Below are 27,503 nucleotides of genomic sequence, written 5' to 3' on the forward strand. Positions count from 1 at the left end.
GAGAACTTTTGGTTATCTAGTGTGTAATGAGGACCAGGAACACGTCCCCATGTCCTGCCTCAGTGTAGCAGCTCCACCATTAGTTGCAGTCGTAATTTCTAAGACGTATTTAGGCATTAGACTGCAAGCAGGAGTGTCCATATGATTCATTTTACTCTAAATGTAACAATCATTTTGAAAAAGGGACATTGTGTTGTATTAAAAACAACTTTGAACCAGCCAGCGAGGCCATAAGCTCCCGCTCTCAATGTTTATTGAGGTAGCTATTCTTGGTTTACAGTAGCTCGTTTTCTCATAGACTTCCATACTTTTCCCAACCAGAGGAGTTTCGCCCAAACGGCTATTTTAGAGATTCGTGGGTTTCCGCCTGTTTCTGCTGGTCTGGACTCCACCAGAAGGAGGAAAGGGATCGCGGGTGGTGAAGTCCACGCTCCACGCTCCACCCCTGGTGTTCCTGTCTGCCAGGTCTTTGTCCCCCGGAACTCGCTCTCACTCCTGGGTGTCCACCAGGGTTTTCTGCCTGCATCTGGATCCCGGTGCGACCAGCATACAGTCCAGAGTCCGACGGGAAAAAACACGGCCTCAAGTTGGGAACGAGAGCGAGGAAAGAAAGAAAGAAAGAAAGAAAAGGGAGCCGAGGAGCCTCGCAGCGTCTCGTCCCGTGGTTCGACCTGTCGTGGAGCCGCAGTCTGCTTCTCGCCTGCAGTTTTAAAAAGAAAAAAAAAACTTTTTTCCATGTTTTAAAACTACCTTTTTGCTTCCTTTTTTCCCCCTGTTTTTTTTGTAACTTCTTTGACTGAGTCAGGAACTGCACACTCGCAGCACATGCCGCGCGTATCGTCGGTGTGTTTTCTCAGTCGGCGCTGAATGAAGTGTGTGTCGAGCTGAAGAAGTCGGCGCGGCTCCATGAGGGAACTCGGCGTGGGAGTCGCTCAAACTTCGTCCTAGCCCGCACACACACCGGAGCGCTTCTTCTTTTTTTTAAAACACACGTACATACACATTTTATTTTATTTTTTTCGTTGAGGTGTTCGGCCTCTTCACCCCGCGCCATGAAGCCCGTGTCGGTGCTGTGTGTGGTTTGCACGCTGGTCGTGTTGAGTGTGTCGATGACCGCGGAGCAAAAGTTGAAAAACTGCAACGACGTTCGCGCGGCGTACAGCTCCAAAGGCTTCAACGTCAACGACGTCCCCAACAAAGGCGTCAACGGTGAGTTTCTAAATATATATATATGTGTATGTATACGTGTATGGTCGTTATACCCGCTTATTAAACAAGTACTGTAGTACAGGGTTGTTGGTACCCAAAGTGGGGGTCGAGGACCCCCGTTGGGCCCCAGAGAAGCACCCCGGTGCTCGTCAGGGTAATGGACCTGTGCTAAGCTAGCAGCGTTAGCATAATGTGGCCCTGTGTAAAGGTGGAATTCATTCTCTGAGTTTTTGCGGCAACATTGTCTCAAGAGACGGCGAGCTGTTCAAAAGTCATAACTTTTATTAAAGGGTTTTTCTCCAACTGGCTTTCTTATGGACCAAATCTTCTAAAAATATAATAAAATGAGAAGGGAAAAAAAGTATAGAACAGTTAAACTGTCACTTTTGTTCATGGGTATTTTGTGCTACTGTCAAAGTCTGTATGGAAACATGGTTAATCACGCAAACTTGGCTTCTTTTTGTTGTTACATGTGTTAAAACTTCCAGTGCAAGTTTTAGGGGTGAGGAGCAGGGTAGGATGTGTGGAAGGAATTCTTCATGCCAAAAAGCAACCCCCCACTCTCGTGTGTAAATAAAGTCCTCATTTAGGAAATACTTGTAGGTAATTCATAACAATGAAGAGGTATAATCAACACACGGACTGTGCTCCCCACTGGAGGGGCCAGGCCTGTGTTTATTTCCAGGCTTCCTCTGCTGAGGCTCCTATGGCTGTGAAGTGCAGGCAGCCTGCAGAGATTTAGTAAACAAGTCCTGTGCTTTTGGAGCAAGCACCCTCCTCCCCCCCCCTCCCCCATCGTCCCTCTCTGGGTTTGTAGATTTTGTGGTTTTCACATCTTCTGTGTAGGCACATGTTCTTCTTGTACATCGGCCTGTGGTATAGTTGGCGAGGCAGGATGTTGCGCACGACAACTTCTCCGTAACAACAAGGAGCTGCTGCGTCAGACAGAAGTGAGAAGGCCAATCAATTTAGCTAATCACGAGTTAAACCCAAGTGATAGAAAACTTAGGTAGGGGGGCTTTCACCGTGAAGGCGGGAGGGGGTTGGGGTTTGAAATTCCACTGTGCCCTGCATACTTTAAATCCCTCCCTGCTCTCATTTCTCTTTCATTGATGAGCTGGGTCAAATGAATATGCGTGCATTTATATTCAAACCCCTAAATTCAGTCGGGTTTGGTTTCCGGTTTTGTAGGTGGCTTCCTGTAAAATTGCAAAAGTAGTTCATCCTACACAAGGCCCCTGGAAACAAAAACGTTTTTCAGTTTAATCTTACTGGACTTAATAAGGAGCTTTCCTTTTTTCTCTCCTCTGCAGACATTCCCACCTTAATTTCTTACACGTTTGACAATGTCTTCACAGCCTTATTTGGTCTTAACTAGTGACCAATTTGTATGTGTTCTCTTAATTGTACCAATGCCCTTGTACCAAGTTGTATAGTAAGAGGATGTTCACACTGTCTTCTTTTCCCCTGTTGACAACAGCTCTTTATAATTTGAGTCGGACGTAACTGTGAAAGGAGCCCTGGTATTATTTTTTCTTTGCCTGCATTTCCCACAAGACTATAGGACCTTTCTGTTTTCTGCCTGTATGTCTTTGTGATGCTAAATGTCATTGAGAGTACCCCAACATGTCTGCATGGGTTTGACTTAATTGTCTTGCACCTCTGGTGTTTTGAAAAGACGGATTTGAATGAAGGCTGTTTTATTGTGCAGGTTTGTATGCTACACACGCACGCACACACACACACGTGCCTTTTCCTTTTACAATAGATTCCTGGTGTATGTCTGGGCCTTCTGCAGGGCCAACCTCAATGAGCAACTCTTTGTTAAGGGAAGAGACTGAGATAATTGAGCCAGAGAAAGCAACATGGTCTACTGTCATTAAAGAGCGAGCCGAGGGTCTCCAGAAAACAGAAAACTCGGTCTCATTGTCCCTTGTTGCCGGTGAGGAATGTCTCCAGATGTGCAGTCTGATTGAACTTTAGTCATGTTTGCTAGCACTTCACTTTCTCCACTTTGCAATGGGGTCAAACTCCAAATGTTGATTTCCTCTTCATCGTAACGCAGTGGGTTTTGAGTTGAACTGGATATGTGGTCACAGACCATTCGTAACGGTTTCAGCTTTAAAAGTTGATCAAAGGTCAGAAAAGTTGGTTTCACTTATAGCTTCTGCAGAAGTAGAAATACTGAATATATGATGTAAAAGTTACAGAGAGATAATGTTGTCCCACGTGACACTCGCGGTTGTTACATGAACATTTCTACAGAAATAATGAGCCCTTTTTACATGAACCATAACTGTGCCGACTTCTGCTGCCGAGGAGACATACTTTGAAAATTACACAGTATCTCTTTCAGTTGTCACAGAGGAACTTTTTAGATGGGTTTACCTCCTTATGATAACCGCATCATAAATCCGACTGGTGATATATTGGTCTCATTGGAGGCACAGGACTTACGCCTCCCCTCCCATAACCGCAGACGTTATTGTTGGCAAAGCAGAGATAAGAATGTTTGTTGCCATTCATATTACCGAGGGGTCGGCTGAAGCCAGATATGAGATTCAATAAGCATTTGAAATGCAGTAAAAACTCAAATGGAAACGTTGATTGTTTTGGCAGAAGCCAAATTCAGTGCTGCACAGGAACTGCAGGCTCACTTGATGCCATGATATCAATCTTCTACCACTTACGTGGAAGCGGTTTAAGACCTCATCCCCACGTTTCCTGTCTGCTGCATGATGATTTGTTTGGGGCTTGTGGTTGAATGGCTCTCCTAAATAGGTAATAAATGACACGCGCCGTACTAATGACACTTAACAAAACGTGTTTAATCATACGGTGTGTAAACGGTGGTTTTTCTTTCTAAATTTTTCTGCTAATACAAGCGTGGTGATTTTCTCCTAACGTTTATATTTGATAGTGTGATAATCGCTTCAAGGGCGTCTAGACCAGCTCGTAGGTCTCGGAGCAGTTAACTCTGTCGAAGGCGACTCATGGCTGCGGGATGGACGCTGCGCTCCCAGCTTTTTTCCTTTTTTTCTTGTAGCAGCTCTTCAAGCGAAATCTGTTTTGGTTTACTCTGGCAGTCGGGCCTGATGTCATGCTTCAGGTATGGAACAATAGCAGGGATCAAAGAGAACAGGGTTTTACCTCTCTTCAGACCGAGGAGCGTCCCCCGGCTCGTAATCAGTCCTGCGCCGTATGGCTGAAACTCAGAGCGGTGATGACCTCAGTGCGGCGTCCCGCGGCGCGACGGGGCTCTCTGGCTCCTCCGAAGGGAGGTTTAGGGCGCCGTGCATCACGGTGGTTTCCGAAAATAACAGTTTGTTGTTGCAGCGACATTCGGAGCCGATAAGATAAGGGCGTAGAGAACTGGGCCACGCTCGGTCTGCAGCAGCATTTATAACTCAAAGACTAATATTTGAGGGGCTCTGCTCCGTTCAACTGTGGCCTGGTATCTTTAACGCCTGCAATAATTAACTCATAAACCTCCAGCCAAGTGTCTCACCCGGCTCTCAAGGTCAGGCCCATAAAACTCCAACTGCCCTCTTTGTTTTATGCGGAACACTTGGCAAGTCTTATCATTAAGGATCACTGCAGCGCTGTGCTTGGTTTTAATTTCCACTTATTAAAAAAAGTATGTCTGTAAATATCTGTCTGCAATAGTTGTGGCATTCATAAAAGGGGAAGGGGGGCAGAGCAAAGAGGAAGGCAGTTCTATGGTTTTAAAATGTGTGCGTTGTGTTAAACACACGGCTCCCTCCTGTTCTTGCAGGGTCAAGAGTCCAAAAGCAGTGTGTTTGATAGCTTACCATCAAAGCCACTGAAGTGCAGATGGAAGGTCGTTTATGTGGTAGCTGATATTAAATCATGCTCATCAAAATGCAATTTTCTCAGAAGGGCAGTGATCCCGGGGGCCCTCGTGAAGTTGCATCTAGTTGAGCTCTTGATCTCTTTGGAAACGGCGATGTAAGGTGCCTGTGGAATGGTACGGCGTGAGAAGGCGTTTACTGAGGGGCGATTCATTGAAGTGCTTCTTCTGACTCTCCATGAATGCGTTTTTTCGTTGTAGAAGTTCAGATCAAAGTTTTTTTTCTGTAGTTCACAGGCTCGTCATCATTGGTAGAATCTAAATGAGCAAAACGCATTCAGTTCAGCCTCTGCTACTTTCTTTTCTCCTTCATCCTTTCTAATTCGAAGGGTTGTCCTTGTTCCGATTGACGATGCCGCTGTTGTAGTGTTTCAGGGAGTTTCGAGGGGTCTGGTCAGGTGATGCACTGTGCACTGTGATAATGTTCTGTTGCTCCCGCTTCCTTCCCACAACAGTTTGGCGTGCCTTCAGGACAATTGGGTTTTGGTATCATGAAGCTGAGGCGGTACCCGCGGGGTGCCTGGTTGGGCCTTGCAACCTCCAGAGGCGGGAGGCAGCTACACGTGCCTCTCGGCTCTGTCGCTATCTCGTCGCTTTAATGAACTTCCTGCGGCAGCCCTGAGATCAGGTGGGCTCCCGGTGTCTGTCTGCTCCGCGGGCAGCCGCTGCCTCGCCGCCGGTTAAATGCCAATCGGCTTATCGCAGTGTTCCCTTTCTAAAAGACTGCAACTATTTCAGGATTGGTTCTAAAACTACCTGGTTTTGTTTTTGCACGGCAGGGTGGTCGATGGAATTATTGTGTCCTCCTGTTCTGCTGCTCCCCTGTAACATGTATACGAATGTGGAATCTTAGGTTTCCCCCCCAAAGCCATTTGGTAGAGTTGGTTCAATGCGTGAGTCAACTGATCCCCCCCCCCCCCACACTCATCCTCCCTCCCTCCCCTTATAATGGCCAAGTGATCGACAGATCAGTGGGGGGTGGATGCTGTGTGTCAGAACAATTGAACACCCCCCTTTTAGGCCGTCCTGCACCCCCCTCTTTACCCCCCCCCCCCCCCCCCCCCACCCCCTCCACTACTACATTCCACACCGGACCACCAAGACCCGCACTGGCTGGGAACACACGGCAACAAAGAGCGCTGAGGAGACGGACCAAGGCACGCAGAGTAGGGGGGGGTGGTTGACTGACAGGAAAGAGTGTAGTACTAGAGCGAGTTTAACTCCGTATCTGGGAGAAAAAGTGTGTGTGTGTGACACAGGCTCAGGGAATCTGGGGAGGTAACTGGAAGCATGCAATGCGCTGTGACTCATCGTGATTCACGCCGGAGTTAAACTCTACGATGTCATTTGTCACAGATCACTTGTGATCTGTGACAAGACAAGACTTTGTGGTTTCCGTACTTTGAGTGGAGGGTGGCGACCCCCCCTCCCCCTCCCCTGAAACACGTCCTGTTTCATACGCCGTTTCCTCTCCGCTCTTTTGCGACCGACATGTCGGCTCATTTTATTCTCCCCCTGCGCTCGCTCTTCAGCAGCCCCTATGGGAGCTTTAGTTTCATGCCGAATCTTCCCTTTCACCGTCATCCCTGGGTGATGTCCTCTCTTCCACGCCATGAGCGGTGGTTCTCTGGTATTTGGATCCTGTCAACTTTTAAATGATTGCCGTGGCCAAGGGTCAGTTCTCCGCATTAACGGGGAAGCAATAGCACGCTTTGACCTCTAGTATCAAGTACAGAAGAGCATGTGACTGAGCCCTAGCTTTTCATTCAATGAAATGACGCATGCAAAATGAAAATACTTGGAATTTGACTCACTTACAGTATTTGACGAGGTGATTTTTACTGTTCCCCATCTCCCACCTCACCCTCTCGCCATCGTTCAGCTCCTCTGGCTTCCTGTTATCCAACGGCGCCACGTGGCTCCTTGGTACCAAGCTCTGATCCCAACCTGTTAGAAACCATCTAACCGCCGAGCTGCCGGTCTGAGGGAAGGTGGTTTGCGAGGTCTTATTGATTTTTCTAGCGCCGCCACAGCAGGATCGACGGCCGCGTTGATAGTCGCGATCACCGTTCGTGGATTTGCGCGACCCGCCAGTGTGGTTGGGGAGAGCAGGGAGGGGGTGAGGGTGTTTGGGCTGGAACCCCGGAGCTGGGCGCTGGCCAGACGAGCTGTAATCCCTGCTAATCACTCCCAAGGCCGCTATCAAGACTCCCACTGACCAGGAAGTCACTCACACTTAGCTCATTTCTCCAAACTGCAGCTCGCTTAATAGGTTTCCTACTATTTGCTTATCCCCTCGTGTGCTGCTCGCTCATTTATTTTAATATAAACTGTGTTGTTTGAGATTCAACCATCTTCTTTTTTTTTTTAATACTATTTAAAACGTGCTGTCTTCTGTTGATGGAAAAGAACCAGCAGGCAACTTCACATAGTTCTGTGAACCCGACTGACAAGTTGGTGGTAAGTGTTAGAAGCAGATAATCAAAAGTCCAATTTAAAACACGAAGAAAACAAAGGCTGGCTGAGGGCCGACAAGCCGGGGAGCGGAACAAAGAAACCACACATGACGGATCAAATAGTTTGTGAAATGAGATCTCCAAAAGCAGCAACTTTGCTCCTGCGTGATTTGACAGCGTGTTTTTCTTTCTGCCAGATAAAAACCTGATATTTATCTTGCCAATATTGTAAATCATCAGGATGTCAGACAACTCTGACTTGTTTTCTCATTAAGTCCCGGCACCGAGGTGGGACGAGCCAGACATCACCAACGAAACCACGGCGACACGCCGGTAAAACAATATATTCCCCCAGGTTTACAGCGTTGGGGTGGGACTGATCAACCGTCCCGGGCGCGGTGCGTACGCTCGACCTCTGTCCGCTGGGAGCGTGCTTACAATTGTAATTGTAAAAAAAGACACCAGACCTTCTTAGCAGCCCCCCCCCCCCTGTTCAATGGTAAGAAAAACACTTATAATATTATATTATTAAAATCTAATACGGCGCGATATTTGTTTAGACAATGATTTGTCCCAACGGCACACAAATGTTTTATATTTCATATATATTCAATTATTTACTGACGGTACGACACATTTCACGCTAGGGGCCTGCAGTCTTCCTATATCATCAAAGGACACGGTTTGGGAGCCTCTGCGTTAGACCATTGTGCCGTTCGGTTTAGACTTTCGAGGCCCTTTGACAGTCGGTGATGAGTGCTTCTCTTCCCTCCCGCCTCCGCTGGTGTCCCGTTTCGTAAGGACCAACAGGTATATCAGAATCTTTGTTGCCCTTTTGCAGCTTTGAGCTTCCAGAAACCTGATCTTGTACCTGACCTCATTCTGCCTGGGGGGGCTTCGCGGGGCCCCTGTCCTGCCTCAACATCTGTTGGACTTCAGCTGCTTTCTGGATGTCTGTTGTAAACAGTGTCACAACGCTCCCTGTCCTCAGGAGCGGTTTGCCGGATGTTTTACTGGCAGCGATGAAAATCTATTGTTTGTGTGTCAAGTCCTTTTTAAAGGTTCCCGTATGTTTCAACACAGTTAGATTTTTAAAATTCCTTTTTGTTATGTGCAGTTGGAGGGTAGTTGTCCTTTATTCTGGTGACCGGCCACACAGAGACTCGTTTCTAAACGTAAAGCCTCCTCCCTTCGTGTAGCTCGTGCATGCATCTTAAATCTGTGTGTCCGCTCAGCAGTAGTCCGTTTCTGTTTGCGCAGGCTTCCACGGTAAAGCACTCTGCCTCAAGCAAAGTGTTTTTCATCTGCTGCTTTAAAGTGTGTTCGTTGGTGTGCCGTAAGTCAGTGGAAAAGACTGATGGCTGGTGTGGAGGGAGACAACCAGGAAGGCCTTTTGTGCCTTTTGAGTCGAGCTGTGCTGTAACTTGTCCTCAGCGTTTGTCTGCAAAACCTCTGCATGTCTCTGCAAATCTTAAACACGACACAGTCTCGTGCTCTTTCACGCACTCACACTTTGGCACACACACACACACACACGCACAGGGGCGGACAAGGTGGGATCTGTAGTGAAAGCATCAAACACTGGAACTCGGTGGCTTTTTAAAAGGCACGTAAGACCGACGTGGAGAGGGCGAGCGATCCGAGCAGCTGTTAACGAGAGTCATGGCCTCCAGCGCCCTCTGATAGGTGCTGTTTAGAAAAGATCCCCATCTGATTGATGGGAGGAAGGAAACCATCTTGTTGGAACCACCTGGCTGAATGGCGGTCGAGCCAATCGGCAGTGGCCTTGTTTGCCAGAAGGAAGTCTAACAAGTTGAAGACGGTTTGTGTGGAGCGCGTTATGAAAGTGGCCCGAATTCCGTCTGCTACGGAACAACAGGCCGCTTTTGTCTGAAATACAAATTCCCCGAATCTATTTTAACATAAATTATGGCCTTCGAGTTTAACCTTTCATTGTTTTTTTATTTATTTTAGTATTTTATTAAGTGAGAGTTTTTACAGCAAGAGAAAAAAAAAATCCATTAGGAAAAAATGTCTTCACTCTCACTGTTTTTTTTTCTTGACCTCCTGCAGACGTCAGCACTTGTCTTATATCTTTATTGTCAAGTAAGACAACCATGTTGTTCTGTGAACCAAGAGGCTTGATGGCCACAGTTTGACTGAATTGCCTCCTTATATCAGCCTCATCTAATGGGTTGTTATCTCTCTCTCTCATGACCTTTTTGGTTTGTTTGTCCTCCGAGGGTTATAAGTAGCACCAATACTTGAAGGTAATAAAATAATTACACAAAGCTTGTATCTTGTATCGTCCGAGCCCATTACATTCACTCTGTTCTTACTTTTCACAATAAAAGCCCTCCCCATATACAGAGCCTGCCGCCTTAGCAGAGGGAGCTAAAATTCAGATTTCACGCCGCCTACACACGAGGTCAGAAAGTCAAACACTGTCCTCCAGATGGTTGTTTGACCACAAGAGGTATTGTATGTTTTCGTGCGGCAGGTGAACTCCGGCGCGCCGCCCCAGCGGTTGGAATTCCGTTCCTGACTTGTTAAATGTCCTCGGGGAAGTGCAGGAGCCAGTTTGAAACCCCCGACAAAGCAGTGACCTGGGAAGTGGTGTCGGCGGGGAGCTTTTGTGTGGGGAGACAAAGCCCGAGATGCCGGGACGCGAGAGGCCGGGGCAATGTTGTGGAATCTCCCCAGGGGCTTCTGGGTAAATGTTCATGGTTGACAGCGTTTTGGAATGTTCACAAATGCAGAGTTTTAATTGGCCAGAGGCCCAGACTGGTTTTAGTGATCAGAAATGGGCTCTTGATCCCATAGATCCCAGTGTGCGTTTTGTGTGTGGGATTGTGGGCCCGTTGGACAATAATTCTCAGTAAAATGCAGATTTTGAACAGAGAAACATTTTGATGTGACAATCCCCCACCCTCCTCACCCCCCAATGACAAATGGTCCATTCTGAGTTTCTCCGTGGCAGTGGAGTACAGCTTCAAGAGGAGCCGTCCGTGGAAGCGAGGCGGAGATCCTAATGAGCCTTTCTCTCTCGTCCGTCAGTTGTAGACAAGATTTTAATTTCCGGATTTCTTTCAAGGCAACATTTTCCATTATCCAAAGCTCCGCGGCCGGCCGGGAGCGGAGAGCATTCCCACCCGAGGGTCCTCCCCCAAACCAAAGCTTCCTGCCTCATAAATGCACTGCGAGCATTGTTCTGAGTGGAGTAAACCTCTCACGTCGCTGACGTTTTCCCTTCCCAAAGTAGATCCTGTTGTTTATGGACGTGACCGAGGGTCTAAGTGATTGTTCTTTCGCGTTAACCACTCGACACTTACGCGTTAGATGTTGAATTATGGGATCGGATCAACATGGGCGTCACGACTCCTCATGTAAGGTGTGGAGGCTTTTTGGTCATGATGAATACCAAAGATTCATTCAAGTGCATTTGTTTTAGTTAAGATTATATACTCAGAATGCAGACGACATGGCGATATGTGTTGACACTAACAAAGGGTGCAACTGAATACGATCTGTACTCTATAACTCTGTTTCCTAAACGGTACGTCTCAAGTCGTTTCTGCGACTGCACACTATTGTGCCTCAAGTGTCCAGTAGATGAACGGGTTTTTTTCCCGCAGGGGGAACGAGGGGCTTGTAGCCGCAGTGGGTTACAACCAAAGAAAGTGAGCTCCGAAACGCACCCAACAGAGTCCGAAGAAGAAAATGTCCAAATATAGCATTTAACGAGCGGCACTCGGACAGACCGAGGCAGACGCTCTTTATGGAGGCAAACATGCAGATGTTCTGGTCGCAATTTTCCAACAATTCCTGTAAAAGATTTTTACTACTTAACTTAAAATGCTTAAAGCCGTCGCCCACTTCGGTTACATCCTTTACAGGCTATAGGCCCGTTATGAGAGTGGTGTAATGTCTGAGTCATGGGTCAGCTGGAGCTCCGTGTGTCTGTGTGTGTGTGTGTGTGTGCGTGTGCGTGTGCGTGTGCGTGTGCGTGCGTGCGTGTGTGTGTGTGTGTGTGTGTGGTAGAATACGGCGCAGACGTGGCACCTGGCGTCTCGGGGGGGCGAGCGCTGGTTATCAGACCGGACACTGTGTTTAATGCCACTGTAATAGCTTTGACCAGGCTGACTGTTCTTCAGCTTTTCACCTCCGTTCTGAGCAGCATTTCTTTGCGAAAGAGTGATGACATGGGATTTGCACCGTTTCCAGTCGTTCTCTGTAAGCACAATCTAGTGCTGTAAAAATGTCTTTTTTAGGTGGAGATCTGTCCCTGCCCTGATTACCTCCATATGTCCAGTCTCTAATGACGCCGCCCGCTTACAGCACAGTGTTGCTGAGCCTTTTCTCCCTTTAGCGGTTCCTTGTGTTAGCGTCAGAGTACACCCATGTAGTATGTCAGCATATTACTGCAACGCGTACTACCACGCGTGTTGTATTTATCCCCGCTTAAACCTTCACGTAGCGGTCAGTGGTTTTGTACTTGAACTACTTTTTTTTACATGTTGAAATACCACATCATGCACTTTAACTGCTGGGGGGAGAACATTTAGTTTGATTTCTACTTAAGAAATCTGCGCTGCCTACTGTACAGGGTCGGGAAGGTTGTCTTAGGACTTAAGAAAAACAGCTAGAAGATTATGAAAAGGGGAAAGTCGTTGGAGAGCCGCTCTCCTCCCCCCTTCAGCCCCCACTGGCACGATGCCCCACAAGAGTCTGCGGTGGTGTGGAGCAGCCTGACACGAAGGTGTGTATGTTTGTAGCCCCTCCCCCTGCAGCAACACCTCCAGGTTGTAAATAAGACTTAGTCAGCCCGGCCAGTTAAAGGATTTCTTGTAATATGGGGGCGGGGGGGGAAATAGCACTTTTCCTAGCTGCAAACTGTGCAGCCGTTGTGCTGACGGACGGGACACTGGCGGCTCAGTTACTGGATTCACCTTCGTTTTCACAGCGGCAGGCTGAGCTCATGCTGCAGATTCCCCCCTTTTAAAGCCGGCGCCATTATGGGGCCTTGAAAACATTCCGTTATTCCCTCGTTTAATAGAGGTTTAATTCCAAAATGTCACAGCCGTCCTTCTGGACAAAACGCTGCCTCTTCTAAGGCCATTATTGGAAGCTGAAGAAAGCAAAACATGTTGAGACTGTTGCTTTCAAATGAAGTTATTTGATTCATTCATTGAGGGGACCGAGTCATCGGACCGGTCAACACATTGAATCGCTTCCTGAGACGCTAATTGGGAAAAAGGTCTCCCAAATGGATGCATGAATGACACATAACGAGTATTGTGTGTGTGTGTGACATTCCTTACCTGCTATGTCATTCATATTGTCTGAATCAAATGTAGATGTAGAATCAAAGTAGCACCCAACAGGAAGAATTAAAATTTATTTAAACCACAATTGCTATTTTTTTTTTAAATTCAATATGCAGCCTTTTAATCACTCCTTTCAACTTCACATCTCCCCACTTTGCCAGTTTGTACTCCTGAGACATGATGCGTTATGAGTAATTCAAGCGGACACCCTGATGAGCAGCGTCCCGGCCTCCTCAGAACGCCGCCGAATAACCTCTTGTGTGTCGTGAAAACGGAAAGTCATCCAGCAAATGGCACCAATCCCATAAACCCCACTTGACCCCGCCCCCCTGTGATAATTACACCCCAGAAAGAGGTGAGAGGCAAGCAGAGAATGTTGTGGCTGCAGGGCGCCCCGATTTACAACGGGCCGTGTGAGTAGAGCTCAGCTCTCCCTAACGTGTTGCAGCAGGGAGCATAATACGCCAATTAACCGTCCACCACCGTATTCCCAACTTTGGCTCTGCGTGCCTCGCAATGCCGAGTGCGTCTGGGGCCGAATATCATGCGCCGGGTTATGGAGATCGTTTGGACCTACTTGGATTTCTCTCTTTTTTTCTGTTTTGAAATAAAATCACGCCACTTTTCACCATCTCAAATTCCCTCTTTTCCGCTGGGATGGAATTAGTTTGTACGAACAGGCTGTGAGCGGGCGAACGATTTATCGCTCCATCGTTTACAAATGTCGGTGTGCGTGTGAACCTCTGGGTTTGGGCTCCAGTCGCAGACCACCAGGCTCCAATTAGTGGCCGACGTCGGCGAATGGTTGGTGACATGCGGGACCCCCAGGGCCTCCTCCTCGCCTCCCTAAGCCCCTTTTAGTGACGTCCCGAGTTCAGAAGGGTACCGAAATAGCCCCCGGGGGACTTTTATGACTTCACTTCGGAGCAGCATGTGTGTGTGTTGGTGGTGTTTATTATCGGAGCTGAGGTACTGTGTCTTATGGATGTGTTGGCTGGCTGGCGGACAGTGGGGGGGGCGGCGGGGGGGTGGGTCAGAGGACAGGACCTCTCTCAGAGGAGGGGCTGTTAACCTCTGACCTCGGCGGTTAAGCCTGCGGGGCGCGAGGGGGGGGGGTTGTGTGTCACACTGGGGTCCGTCTGGTTCGGGGGCACATGATGGCAAGCAGAGGGGGCGGCGAGGTGTCTAATCTGGTTTTTGTCTGTGAGGCGTTTTGACCTCCCCCACCACCCCCCCCCACCTCCCCCGAGCAGCGTTTGAGAGGCAGGACAATGTCGGAGGGAAGTGACTTATTTTATGAGCCGTTTAAAAAGGGGATGGGGGTCTGCCGCCACAAAGGGGAGGCAGGGAGGCAGCGCAGAGCTGATGAATGCCACGACACACCGGCACATGTTTGTTTACAAGATGCTTGTTTTGACCACCATAAATGGACGTGTTGCTCTTGAACATTGCCCCCTCTCTGCGTCTTCTTACATCTGAAAGTGCTGGAGAAGAAGGGGTGAGACAGAGCCCCCTCCCCTCCCCTCTTTTTTTTTTTTTTTTTTTTTTAAAGGCGCTCCTGAAGGCAACCCAGAGCCAGTTCAGTGGTCACACAGACTGGTGGAGAAATGACAGAGCGGGCCCTTTGTGAAATAGTGAGGCCGAATCACGTCCCCCTCTGTCCCACGTGGATTTGTTCGCCATCAGGCTGTTCACGTTAAGGCTTCGCCGGCCCGAGCCGGCCCGAGCCGGCCCGTTATCTTCTTCCTTCTCCCGCTGTTTTTTAGAAGTTGGCTGCCAACATGTTTTCACAAAGTATGCGTTAGCTGTGATTTTTCAGTTTTTGGAGACTTAATCCTTTGAGCTAACAATGTGACATGTGTGCAGACATTCCTGTGAAATATTGACCGTCTCTTTTTATTTGTGTACTTTGGTAACTAGGGCTATTTTCCGTGTGGATACAGCCCTTTGGATGGTGCGCTTGTGCTGTGGGCAAGCAGGGGGCCCCGTGGAGGAGACTGGATGGCTGTTTCACCTTAAAGTCCAGTGTGTGTGTGTGCGTGTGCGTGTGTGTGTGTGTGTGCGCTGCTACGTCTACCTCCAATCACGCTTGTACAAAGAGCCGTGTGTTGAGCAGTGTGTGAATGTTTGGGTTGGGCTGTGCGTGTGCATATAGGAGGGGAGTCGGGAAGTTAGTGCTTTACAGAAGCAAACGTGTTGCGCTATTCCGTTTCTCTGTGAGCCTCACGGATCAGCTGGCACCGGCCAGACATTAAAAGTGATATGAGACATGACTCAAACTAACCGTTTCTCCCTATCTATGTAAAGCCCTGCTTCTCTAATGGACGTTGAGGAGCCTTTCTGTTAAAACCACCAAAACCACCTCAAGAGGAACCAATCCGTAGGCCTCAGGTTGTTATGGCAACTTGTTAAACACGGCAGCCAGCAGTGAAAGTAACAGAAATGCAACGAGACTCAAACCAGAGGATCTGTAGTAACCGTAACCAAAGAAATGTAGTAATAAGAATTAATGGAAGAGAGCGCTGGAAAGGGGTAAGAGGCATTTTCCCAGTTATTGAAATGACCCGTTGAGTTGTCCGTGTTCAGCTCCCTCTAGCTTTGAGCAATATGCTCATACACAAGGGAACCTCGCGCAACACATTTCACCGCACCCACCGCGTGGAAAGTCCGCGTGATCTCTTAAGGCTCAATTAGTCTGGGATAAACAGATGCTGTAAAACATAATCGGCGATATTAAAGCCCAGTGCGTGTCTGACATGGAGCAGTAAGCCGGCCTGGAGCGAGCGAGCAGGAGCCGGTGGGGAAAACCAAACAGGCCCACTGGTTCCTGGATGCAGTCAAAGGGTCCCTGTGTTCTCCCGAATTCCAGCCATGTTTAAAACAAAACATTATTGCAGCTGCGACTTTGCATTCGTCCTCCCCCGACCCTCCTTTTTCTAATTGGATGAGAAACTCCCTTTTGACGAAGTTATATCAACGACGGTATTTAGATATATTTGCCAGTAAAATCTCACTGTAGGTTTTGTTGAGTTTATTTGCCTCAGTCCAAGAATGCAGCCGTGCTTGGGAACGTGTAAACACGAGCGTTTTGAGAACATTTGTCTGACTCCACTGAAGAAAAGCACTTCACATCCCTCCGCGTTGGCACGCTAGGGACACTTAAGCCGACAGCTTTACAAAGTTTCCAGCAGGTGGCTCTCTGTTTTTTTCCAATGCGTTTGTTTACAAAGCAAGCACCTATTTTAAAAAGAGACCGCATCACCAATTCCACTATGGATCCGGTGTCGGTCCGCGGTCGGGGGTCACATGGAAATGCTCCGTGATAAAACATTCCAGAAACCCTTTAGGAAACATTTACCTGCGTCAGTGTTCAAAAGGCTGGAGGCACCCTTCTTGCCACCAATGTTAGCAACACGCTAATCCCTCCTCTTAAAAGTCTTGTTTTCGGAAGACGCTGCAGAGCTGAGCTATCAATCAGGACGGCGAAGTGCCGGGATAAGAGCGAGGCTCCATAAAGTGGCCGGCTAAAGACTGCTCTGGGCTGAGTGTCCACTGAAGTGCAGTTGAGGGGGTTTTCGCAGCCTAGGTGCATTTGATTTGGTGAGGGGTGAAGTTGTGCCTCAGAAGCGGAAGCGTTCCATCCCTCACAAAAGCAAGGAATGGGGTTAGCGATCGATGCGCTTTTGTGTTTGAAACGAGTAAACTGTCCTCTGAAGTCGGCTTAGTCAATTGATTAACTCTCACGCGTCAACAAAGCCGGCAACGATTCTCAGCGGGTCTGAGTCACTTTGTCCAACCAGATTGTTTCGTTCCAACTTGCATGGGCAGCTTCCTGTGTGTAACGCAGCGTCCCCCTCGTCTCTTCCAGGAGCCCCGTTGAAGGTGTGTCCGCAGGGTTTCTCCTGCTGCACGGTGGAGATGGAGGAGAAGCTGAGCCAGCAGAGCCACACGGAGATCAAAGCTCCCGTCTCCAAGCTCAGCACCAACCTGCAGTCCACCTTCAGACAGAGGCACGACCAGTTTGACAGTAAGCAAACACACACACACACCGGCCACTTTTCAGCATACTTTGTGTCCCACGCCGCGGCGCCAGCACTTGTCTTTTTGACGGACGCCCCCACCTGCCAGTGCGCCGCCCCGAGCGGAGACAGTCACAGGCGGAGACAGTCTGCCCGTCCACCTGTCCCCCAACGTCTCAGTGCCTCGTCTCATGAACCCCCTCATGCTACACCCCTCGCCTCCCTCTCCAGAGAGACGTGCACGCTTCCAGGCGGACCACACACACACACACACACACACACACACACACACACACACACACACACACACACACACACACACACACACACACACACACACACACACACACACAATCGTGTGTGTGTGTGTGTGTGTGTGTGTGTGTGAGAAAGCCTGTATATATTGGGATCAGGTTTCCCATTCTGAGGCTGAGAGATCATGGGAACACAGAACCGTGCTGAGTCACCGAGGGAGGGGGGCAGCTTTGACTAGCCTGCGCCACCCGACCGTGTCACCGCTGGAGAAGAGGCAGAAGATCAACTGATAGACTTCCTGAGTTTCACGTTTCTCAACACAATGTCGCTTGTTCCGGATCTGCAAACCCGTGTAGGGTTTTCGATGCTTTGCTAGTTTGTGCACATGCAGAGACCTTCAGATCTTATGTGTCAGGGAAAGGGAGCGAGGGATAGTCCGTAACGAGGAGTGTGTATTGCAGCCAGATGTGAACAGGAATTTGACGTGTCGGAATGCAGTGGCTGCTGTAGACGTCCTGCGCCCCCCCACCCGCAAACCCCTTTTCTCTGCCTCTCTCTCCTCCCTTCACGCGCGGTAACGCACCGCTCGTCGGAGCGATCGCTTTAATGTTTCTGTGCTTGTTTTTTGACCCGACAGCCAACAAACCTGAACGCAAAGATCTTCAGAGGGCGATCATAAATATTCACGTTTTGGCCGCAGAAACTAGTGAACATAACAGGTTATTTGATTGCAAAACATTTACATTCAATCCATTGACAGAGAAATAACTCATCTTTACATTACATTTGTCTTACACCGTTTAATACAATGTGATACGATTTAAAACGTTGTTCCCTCTAACAGAGTGCTGTCGTGCGTTTCATGTTTCTTCTGAGCTTTTGCATTTGGAGCAAAATGCAAAGCATATATCTGCATATATATATATATATATTTTTTTTTACATATCTATAAAAAACCTGCTCTGCTGTGAGACCTCATTATCATTTAACTGGTTAGCCCCGTTGTGTGTATATACGAGGCTTAAATACTGTCACTTTTAAAACAAGATATAACTTGACGTGTTTGCATGACACAAACATTACAGCACGCAAAGCCTGAGTAGCTGTCGGGTCGGCCTTCGGACCAAGCTGACAGTGCCAGTGACAGTCGCCCCCCCCGGCTCCACGGTTCTAGCCCGCCTCTCTGGACTCTCCGGGTTGCCGACCCATTATTCACCGTTGTCGTGTCGAGACGCCCCCAAATGAGGCACTTTCCCGCCGGGTAAACAGGCACAGGAAGCTTCTCTTTGTGTCCACCGTTTCGGAGGAGGGCTGTCGGGCGCTTGCGCTGTGGTGCGCGTGTTAAACGCGTTGCTCCCACGCTAACACACTCAGGAAGTAGCATTTGTGATTAGGCAGGCTGTCTCCATGCGCCCGGAGCTACGAGTCACGGCTAATTAAGACCAGGGCCAGAAATAGAGCTCCCCTCTCGAGACCCTCCTCGCTGTGTGTCTGTCCTACTGCACTGACCCCGTCCAGCGGAGCGAGCCTGTGTCTGGGATTTAAGCGCCTGGATTAAGGCCCCTTCTTCTCTCTGCGTGCACACACACACACACACACACACACACACACAACAAGAGACATCCATTCGAAAGCTCTAGAGACCAACAGCAGGAGGGTCAGAATCCCGACCCACAAGAAAAGTGAGAAGCGCAGGGACTAATTGGCACAAATAGGATGCAATTACTGCCTGGGCTGGGATTGGGAGGAGCAGAGTTTATAGGGACGGGGGTGGGTGGCGCAGAGGGAGTGTGCGTGTGTGGGGGGGCTCCTTGTAGGAGGAAGTGGGAGGAGAATCGGTCAGCTCCTCTGTTCCCATGATGGATCGGGCCTACGGATCCTCTTATAATGTAGGGCCTCCTCTGCAACATGTGGCAATAATGACAGGGTGAGGGGGGCAAAGGGGAGGGAGACCAGGCAGGAGTCCTCCTTCCTTACAGTTCGTTACAGCGTGGTGTCTCTCTCTCTCTCTCTCTCTCTCTCCCGTGTAACCTTTCACCCAGATTTCCTCAGACCATTGGCGGAGCGAAAGGCAACATTTTTTAATGGAAAAATCATGAGGGAGTGTTCAGCTCCTCGGCCTGTTGGCAGATGGCTGCGTGTCATAAACTGTTTTTAATGACAATGCAAGATGCCTGTGTAATGCTGCTCATACTTCAGACTCCCAAAGAGGAGCCCCCACCATTACCAACCCTCCCCCATGGCCCCCACCCACACACCCACACACTCACCCCCCACAGGACGCGCTCCTTCTCTTACCAGAGGGTTTGTCCAAACTCATTACAGGGCTTATCTGTTTAGCATATAGGGATTACCGCTCTAACAAACTGTAGAGAGGAAATAGAGAAGTTTGTCCTCCTCCTCCTCACCACTTGTCTCTTTTCACTGACTTTAAACTTGTGGTAACTATGACATTCCAGGGGTTGGGGTGGACCTTTTGTTTTAATCTTTGTCAATGGAGCGTGGACGTGTGTGTGTGTGTGGGGGGGGCAATGATGGCGGGTGAAGTAAATGGAGGGGCTGCAGTGTTTCCGGTATCCTTGGCAACACAGTGGGAATTTGGAGTTAAGGAAAATCCTCAACTTAACCCGCCCTCACAGTGTGTGTGTGTGTGTGTGAGGGGGGTGTGATATAATATATACTAGGGCGGTCAATAGATTTTTTTTTTTTTAAATGAACTAATTCCATTTGACCGGGAGCGGGGGCGGGGGTTGGGCGCACGGGAACTTTACATGTCAAAGCCAGGCAGAGGGCGCCCAGAGGGACGGCAGCCGGACGGCCGTTTTGTGCACACGGACGGGTGAAAGGAGCCGAGTGCAACGCTAGACTGAAGGTGAAGCATTTTTCAGAGACTGAGGAATTCTCATTTTGTTCAGATTAAGAAAGTTTCTGGGGGGGGGGGGGGAGGTGTCCGTGGGAGAGGGGGCCTGGATTATGGGGGGGTGGGGGTGATGGACATTCCTCAGGATGAAGTAGGTCATTGTTCCCTGTCTCTAGTGAAGAGAGCTCTGAAGGAACTGATGAAGTGAAAGCGGCGGAGGGAGGGAGATGGAGGGCTAGATGGGGGGTACAGGTCCATATATGGGAGTGGGGTGGTTGGTGGGGGGGGGTTCGCATTATTCACTAATCCTATTGAAAATGCCTCTGAAGGACAGTCCGGGACAAGTCGGGAGAAAGGAGAGCGAATGGAATGTGACAACAGAGAAGCGCCATTGATGGTGGTCAGCTTGATGCGGAGAGATGCCGCCGCCCCCCCCTCCCTCCCTCCCTCCCTCAATGGAGAGACGGCCGGGCCCGAAGCGGCACCGCTCTCCCACCCGGAGCCGCTCCATCCGCCTGACACAGATGCTCCGGCTTCACCTTTCACCCCTCCTGCTTCACCCCTCTCAGCTCCTCATTATAACCCCCCCCCCCACAACACATTCCTTTTGCCTTTCATCTTTTTGATTTTATGCTCAAGCTGTTTCTGTTGAGATGCGGAGAGTGTCGGGATGTGGGTACAGGTGAAGGCGGCTAAACATCATTGTGATCTGAAGCCGTGGCAGCATCGTCACGGTCACAGCTTCAGAAAGCAATGTACTGGAATAAAGTCTGGTGGCAGGAGCATTATACTTTAGAAAGGTTGCTTTTTGGCAGGCAACATCTATAATCTAGTTACTAACATACACTGTGGCCTTGCTGGAATCTGTATTTTGCAATAACAATCCCTTTTTGTTTCGTAATGAGATACCAAAGAAGCACTATGTGTGAAAATCCTGCCCAAACGAGGCCATTCTTGAGTCAAAGATCGATAGAAACGGTGGCCTCTGTAGCTGCCCCGAGGAACACGGACATGTTATCCATCATACAAATTGAATTCCCTTTGTTCTAGGGCTGGGCGCTATGGCCAGAGTCTCGTTGTGCCATGTTAACAACGTAAAACGGCCTCCGCGTTTAGTCATCGCACTAATCCACCTCCCTCCTTTTCTTCAACAGAGTTTTTCCGCGAGCTTTTGAAAAACGCACACGGTTCGCTGCACAACATGTTCGCGCGGACGTACGGGATGATGTACATGCGGAACTCTGAGCTGTTCGACAACTTCTTCAAGGCCCTGAAGCGGTACTACGTGTCCGGCAGCGCCGCCGTCAACCTGGACTCCATGCTGTCGGACTTCTGGGCCGACCTGCTGGAGAGGATGTTCGGGCTGGTCAACGTGCAGTACGAGTTCAGCCCCGCCTACATGGAGTGCGTCAGCCAGCACACGGAGCAGCTGCAGCCCTTCGGCGACGTGCCGCGCAAGCTGCGCATCCAGCTGACGCGGGCCTTCGTCGCCGCGCGCACCTTTGTGCGCGGCCTGACGCTCCTGCCGGAGGTGGTCAACAAAGTCTCCATGGTGAGTGAGCGAGTGTGCGTCCATCCCTCCCCCTCTGGGTGTCTTCCTTCCCTTAGTGTCTGATAACAAAAGCCACGTTGACTGTTCTGGTACGGCATGTTTTTCTTCCTCTGCAAGGGGGGGGGATTCATTACCGCTAATGTTTACACTGGCGTGTGGAGTTTGCTGTGATTTTGGGTTTCTGAGTATGAGCGTGGTGCCGCGGGGAAACGCTAACCGTGCGCTAACTGCCCCCTCCAGGTCAGCGCGTCCCCCAGCTGCGTGCGAGCGTCCATGAAGATGTTGTACTGTCCCTACTGCTCGGGCCAGGTGGCGCTGAAACCCTGCCAGAATTACTGCCTGAACGTGCTGCGCGGGTGTCTCGCCAACCAGGCCGACCTGGACGCCGAGTGGAACAACTTCCTCGGTAAGCGACCGTCCCGTGGGCCAAAGAGGCCGCCGCTCGCAGCCAAAATGGCTTCAGGTGTTTCATTTGGCAGCAAAGTATATTTTTTTAAACTCCCTGCTTCTAGCGTCTTTTAAAATGTCCGTCCCTAAACTACAATGCAACCCTTCAGAAACCAGTTTGACATGATGGGATCTGGGTAATTGGATGAAATATAAATGTGTATTTTGTGGGTTTATTGCACTTCTGTTAAGCAAAAACTAATTCAACAACGCAAACAGTGTTTACTGCAAAATGGTGAAAAGAGTAAAACGTGCACAAATCCCTCAGTCTTTTGCATCTTGTGTAAGTTAAGTGGGAGAGGGAGGAGTCATGCAACTTGTACATGACCCACAGGATGAATGCAGCTCCTGTGTTGTGTAAACACTGGAAAATCACTTTTATTCCACTGAGGGCGACGCAAACATCCGCCGTTCCCCTCGTTATATTAGTTCCACACAACTCGCCAATTTCCTGGTTTCTATTCCGCCGGCCGCTGACACGGCGCCCGCTCTCTCTGCCGCCTCCTCGGCGTGCAGCAGCTTCACGCGGTCACCGGTTGACCCTCTTGCTCTCGGTCATGTGCTGCCCTCTAGCGGCAGTTAAATTTGTAACATTGAGGTTCAAAATCTTCCCCTCAATGATTCCAGGTCTCGTTCTGTTTTTAATTGTCGTGGTTTGCAGATGCCATGCTGAGTCTGGCGGATCGGCTCGAAGGGCCTTTCAATTTTGAGTCTGTCGTGGAACCCATCGACGTGAAGATTTCCGAGGCCATCATGAACATGCAGGAGAACAGCATGCAAGTGTCGCAGAAGGTCAGTGTCGTTTCACAGCATTCTGAATAACGCGCAGCCAGCTCCGTTTCGTGAAGTTAACGCGACCCTTATTGACAGGTTTTCCAAGGATGCGGGCAGCCCAAACCAAGCGTGGGCCGATCGAAGCGCTCCATCAAAGATACCGGCTTCAACGGACGCTTCCGCCCTTACAGTCCCGATGCCCGACCCACCACCGCTGCCGGGACCAGTTTGGACCGACTGGTAAGGACGAGGAAACCTGGAGCTTAGTCGCACTGCTGCTGCTTCTTTCAGGCTTTGAGTGTGAGTTTTTTTTTTTTTTTCTTGTTTCGTCTCCGCAGACGAACGATGTGAAGAAGAAGTTGAAAAATGCCAAAAAGTTCTGGTCCACGTTGCCAGAGACAGTTTGTGCCGGTGAGAGGATCGAACCTGGGGACGACTGCTGGAATGGAACCGCGAAAAGCAGGTAAGAAACACACACACACATACTCACACGCACACACACACACACACACACACACACACACACACACACACACACACACACACACACACACAATGCAGTCTACATTTGGCTGCATTTACAGTCCCCTACAATAAACGTTGATTCTCACTTGACGTAGGTACGAGTCAGTCGTCATTGGCAACGGCCTGGCCAACCAGGTGTCCAACCCGGACGTGGACGTGGACATAACAAAGCCGGACATTGTGATTCGCAGTCAAATCGCAGCTTTGAAGGAAATGACGAGCTGGCTCAAAGCTGCACACAGCGGCAACGACATCTCCGTCGACAACGGTGGGGACAGGCGGCGCGTTCTCTTACAAGTTCATGCCGTAACATCCCAGCTGTGCACACCTGACCCCCCCCTTCTGTTTGTTTTCTCCAGATGAGGATGGCAGCGGAGGGGAGGAGAGCGGCAGCGGCTGCGACTCTCCGTCCTGCGAGAGCGACCCGGACATCTACTTCTCCACGCCACCCAACCCCGGCAAACCGGCCATCGAGGAAAAGGTGAAGGGCATCAATCCATCAGATGGGGGGGTCGCCTCAAAGGGAAGCATGGCGCTGGCGCTCTGCGGTCTCGCCCTGGCCCTGCTCGCTCCACAAATGAGATAAAACCGGCTGGGCAAGAGGAGAACGACCGGGAATGACGGAGCGAAGGAGGAAACCGTCGGAGAGACTTTAATAAAGACTGCCTTCAGGACCTTGGACTGTCTGCCATTCGAGTGGAGGAGGGGGGGACTCTTAATATTACAATAACGTCTTTTAATTATTTGTGTGTGTTTTAAGGACATCAGTGAACAGCAATACACCCGAGAAATCCGCCTTTGTTTCCCCCCAGAAAAACCTTTACTCCTTTATGGCTCTTTTGGAGCTACACTAGGGTTCTACCTGCCACACAAACTTCATTCTATTGTCTTATTTTGGCAGTTTAAACACATAATACATTTTTGTGCCTTCGGCGGTCCAATATCTACATAGCTACCCAGATGTTTGGTTGAACAGTGAGTGCCTGTGGTGGGACGTATCTTTGTGTTTCTGAGGATGTTCTTTCTTTCCATTATTCAGAGACTGTTGCTATGAATGTTACACTGTGAATGTTTGTGTCCCCGCCTCTCTTCATTTGCATTCATCAGCCAATTAACTGTTGATATCAACTGGGCCTCAGTAGTTTGCTTCTCATCCTTCAGAAATCCACAGGGAGAAGTTACAGCACAGGTATTCATCTTTGACCTGGAGATGAATTTGTCCTTTCGAAGAGCCTTTGGGGTCCTCTGCAAGCCCAAAAGTGCATGTTGTATGTCTGCTATGAACATTATCACGACCTAACATTTTTTTTTTTTTTTTTACCAAAATCTATTTCAAATTGAACTTCCTCGGCTCACACAGTTCAATAGAAAAGGCCGTACTTCGCGCATGCTCCCCCAGTCGGTGAAATCAATGGTGTAGAATTGAAAGTGTCTAAGGTGAAAGTTAACCGACTCCCCGTGGCATTATTCGTAAAGAAGGCAGAGCTGACGAGTCCTCGATGGCCTGTTTTTGGTACTGTGACCTTGCTCGTTTGAGAAGAGAAGGCGGCGCCGCGAATGTTCATAAAGCGAGAACGGAGGAACAAAAGACAGTGCTTTGATCAAAGGAAATCAAGAAAAAAAGATTATTTTAATACAGGGTTTTATGTCAAGAAGGTGTTGTGTTTAGCTGTTTTGGTATGAAGATATATATTAGGTACTGCAGTGGGTCTGACTGCTAGTTTAGGTGGTGGAGGAAGAGGAAAAGGTGCACAGATTCAGGGGCATTTCCGGTCCGTGTGCGGTTCTCATGATGCCCCAGTTTTTTCCCCTCCCCATGATACACAGTTGTGCCTCTTCACCGGCCCACATCGGTATAAATGGACCATTCGATCTACCTTCATTCTTCTCATCACTTCAAGCTGTCGTGGAATGTTGAAGTGCTGCCAAAATGAAAGCAATGTCTGGTGCCTGATCGTTTTTAATTTTTTTAATTTTTTACCGTGGTACATTATTAGCATTTTCTTATGTCAAAGAACAAAAAATGTTGATTTGTATCTATAATGTACTCTTAATTCCCTGTTGGGTGTTTTGAGTACATCGTTACCAGCTGACGAGCACAACATACGGTTTTCTATATCTTGTGTTATAATGTTAATGTTATAACAGTTTCATTAGCTGGCCATTTCATTTCTAAAATGACGACGCATTGTGTAGCCTTTGTACAGTAACTTATGCATGTATTCTAACGTCCTTGTAAACATGCTTCCAGAACAACACAGGTGGTATAAGATACAGTATTCAAAGTGTTTCTGCACGCAAAACTTGGGGGGGGGGGGGGAGCAATTCATTTCTAACAGTAATCTATGAGATTTGAATGTGCATTTGAGAAAATTGAAATGGGTTTTCATGTTTCACACCTCTCTGCCGGGCTGAAAGCATTTGGCTTCGGGTGGGACGGTCTCTACTGGACCGCAGCCTCTGGGCTTCTTGCTTGGCTTTTGAAATTGACAGGTTGATTGTAAGCTTCCATGACTTTTTCCTCCAGAAAAAGTGATGTGACCAACAAAAGGACTTCCATTTATACTGATGTCAACAATGACATCAGTGTTAACAATCTGAATGTGGAGGAACCACCAAGCGACCCGCAGGAAATACGGAGGCGTTTATTTCAAACAGCGAGGCGGCGGCGACGCTGCAGCAGCTCCGTGGTGGGTTTCCCTCCATTGGGGACCGCCTCGGTTCTCCATGACGTTTGGGTTCCTCCGACATTTCTACCAGGGCTGGTGCATGTGTTCAGAAATGCGTTGAGTGTGAAGAAACCCACGTTTCTGAGAGTGGAAGGAAATGTTTTTGGATGATGGTGATAAATGTCTGTGCTTGCGGGCCGGGGCAGCGACGTCCTCCAGCTGGCAGGGAGTCGGTCCAGCTGCTGGATGGATGGATGGATGTTCATCCACAGAGCGACTTCGGTTGGAGTCGTACCGGTGTTGGAAACCCTTCCATCAGCCTTTGGCCCACAATCACAGGAAATGACTCGTTTTCTGAAGAGAGACTGGGAAGAATTTAAAAGAAAAGTGTAAATACAGAGCAGCCGGTTTAGATGGCTCTAAAAAAGGCCGTAACAGTACATCAGATTTTTACCTGTTCAGAGTATCTCCTAAATGTTAAACAAGATGAGATAGATGTTAAATGTATATTAAACAACATTTCTTAGTCTTGTTGAAATAAAGACTGCCAATATTTAAACGATTGTGCTTGGTTTCATTTTATCATCGCTCTTGATTGACCGGTCCCCAAAAGTCCACAGTTTTCACCAGATTAATTTTGACAGTGGAATCTAAATAAGGTCATTAAAAAACATTGCTTTCTATTTTTGCATTTGAGAAACATAATAACCCTTCAAAAACTATTGAATTGGCACTTTGTTTGTGATCCAGGTGTAGATTCTTGCACGCGCGAGGTACATTTGTAAACATGTTAACTCACCCTCCATACTTCATTATTCTGCTTGTTATAGGCCATGTTACCCGTTGCACCATTCTCATTCAACCTTCATTGCAAGGTTAAACTATATAACTATATATATATATATATATATATTATAGTTCAGGTTCCTTTGTTATTTTTTTCTGTTGTGCAATTCATAGAGCAATTGGTTCCTATTCCGTTATCTGAATGTCACTTTAAACATTGTATGTTTAGCATGGATGAGGTTGCTAGTGTTTTGCAAATGACAACCAAGACAAAGGTTGTGTCTGAGATATTGTTTCTGGACATTTAGGAGTTTTAATGATTTATGGAGATGCCTGTGATCTACCAAGAAACGTGGCTTTAAGTGATTCTGATTTGTTTTCAACTCACTATCTCTAAATGTAAGTGTGTTTTGCTCAAGCAAAGAAATTAATTCACATCATGAAACGACGACGTGGCACCAGAAAGGCTTCATTCACCTTAAGAAATTTGAGCTGGTATTCACTACCAAAAAGGTTTTTTTGAGGGTTTTTTTCTGTACATACTTTCAGGTTATTATTTGATTGATATAACATGAGATTTGTCCATTTAAGTGCACGAGGAGAATGTCGGCAAAGAAAATATAGCAGAATAATTTGGGTCTCTTAGCTTAAATAAGTATTAATGCAGAGGAGTTGCAATGGGGAACTTCCACCTCAGTTTATGGTTTAGACATTTTTCTTTTTTCTGATCAGAAGAATTTCTCAACTGATCAT

At 48.5% G+C, this 27,503-nt stretch overlaps 1 protein-coding gene across 1 annotated transcript; it reads left to right on the forward strand.

Annotated features, from left to right (window-relative positions):
* The first annotated feature begins 385 nt into the window (after positions 1-385).
* gpc4 (glypican 4) lies at positions 386-26,523 on the forward strand. Its single transcript, XM_040172820.2, has 9 exons — positions 386-1,209; positions 16,732-16,890; positions 21,152-21,549; positions 21,790-21,955; positions 22,658-22,788; positions 22,867-23,010; positions 23,109-23,233; positions 23,391-23,563; positions 23,655-26,523. The coding sequence occupies exons 1-9, from the start codon at positions 1,053-1,055 to the stop codon at positions 23,879-23,881; spliced, it is 1,680 nt and encodes a 559-aa protein (XP_040028754.2). The 5' UTR covers positions 386-1,052; the 3' UTR covers positions 23,882-26,523.
* Positions 26,524-27,503: the final 980 nt, after the last annotated feature.

This window comes from Gasterosteus aculeatus, chromosome 4, assembly GCF_964276395.1.
Source record: "Gasterosteus aculeatus chromosome 4, fGasAcu3.hap1.1, whole genome shotgun sequence".
NCBI classification, from domain to species: domain Eukaryota; kingdom Metazoa; phylum Chordata; class Actinopteri; order Perciformes; family Gasterosteidae; genus Gasterosteus; species Gasterosteus aculeatus.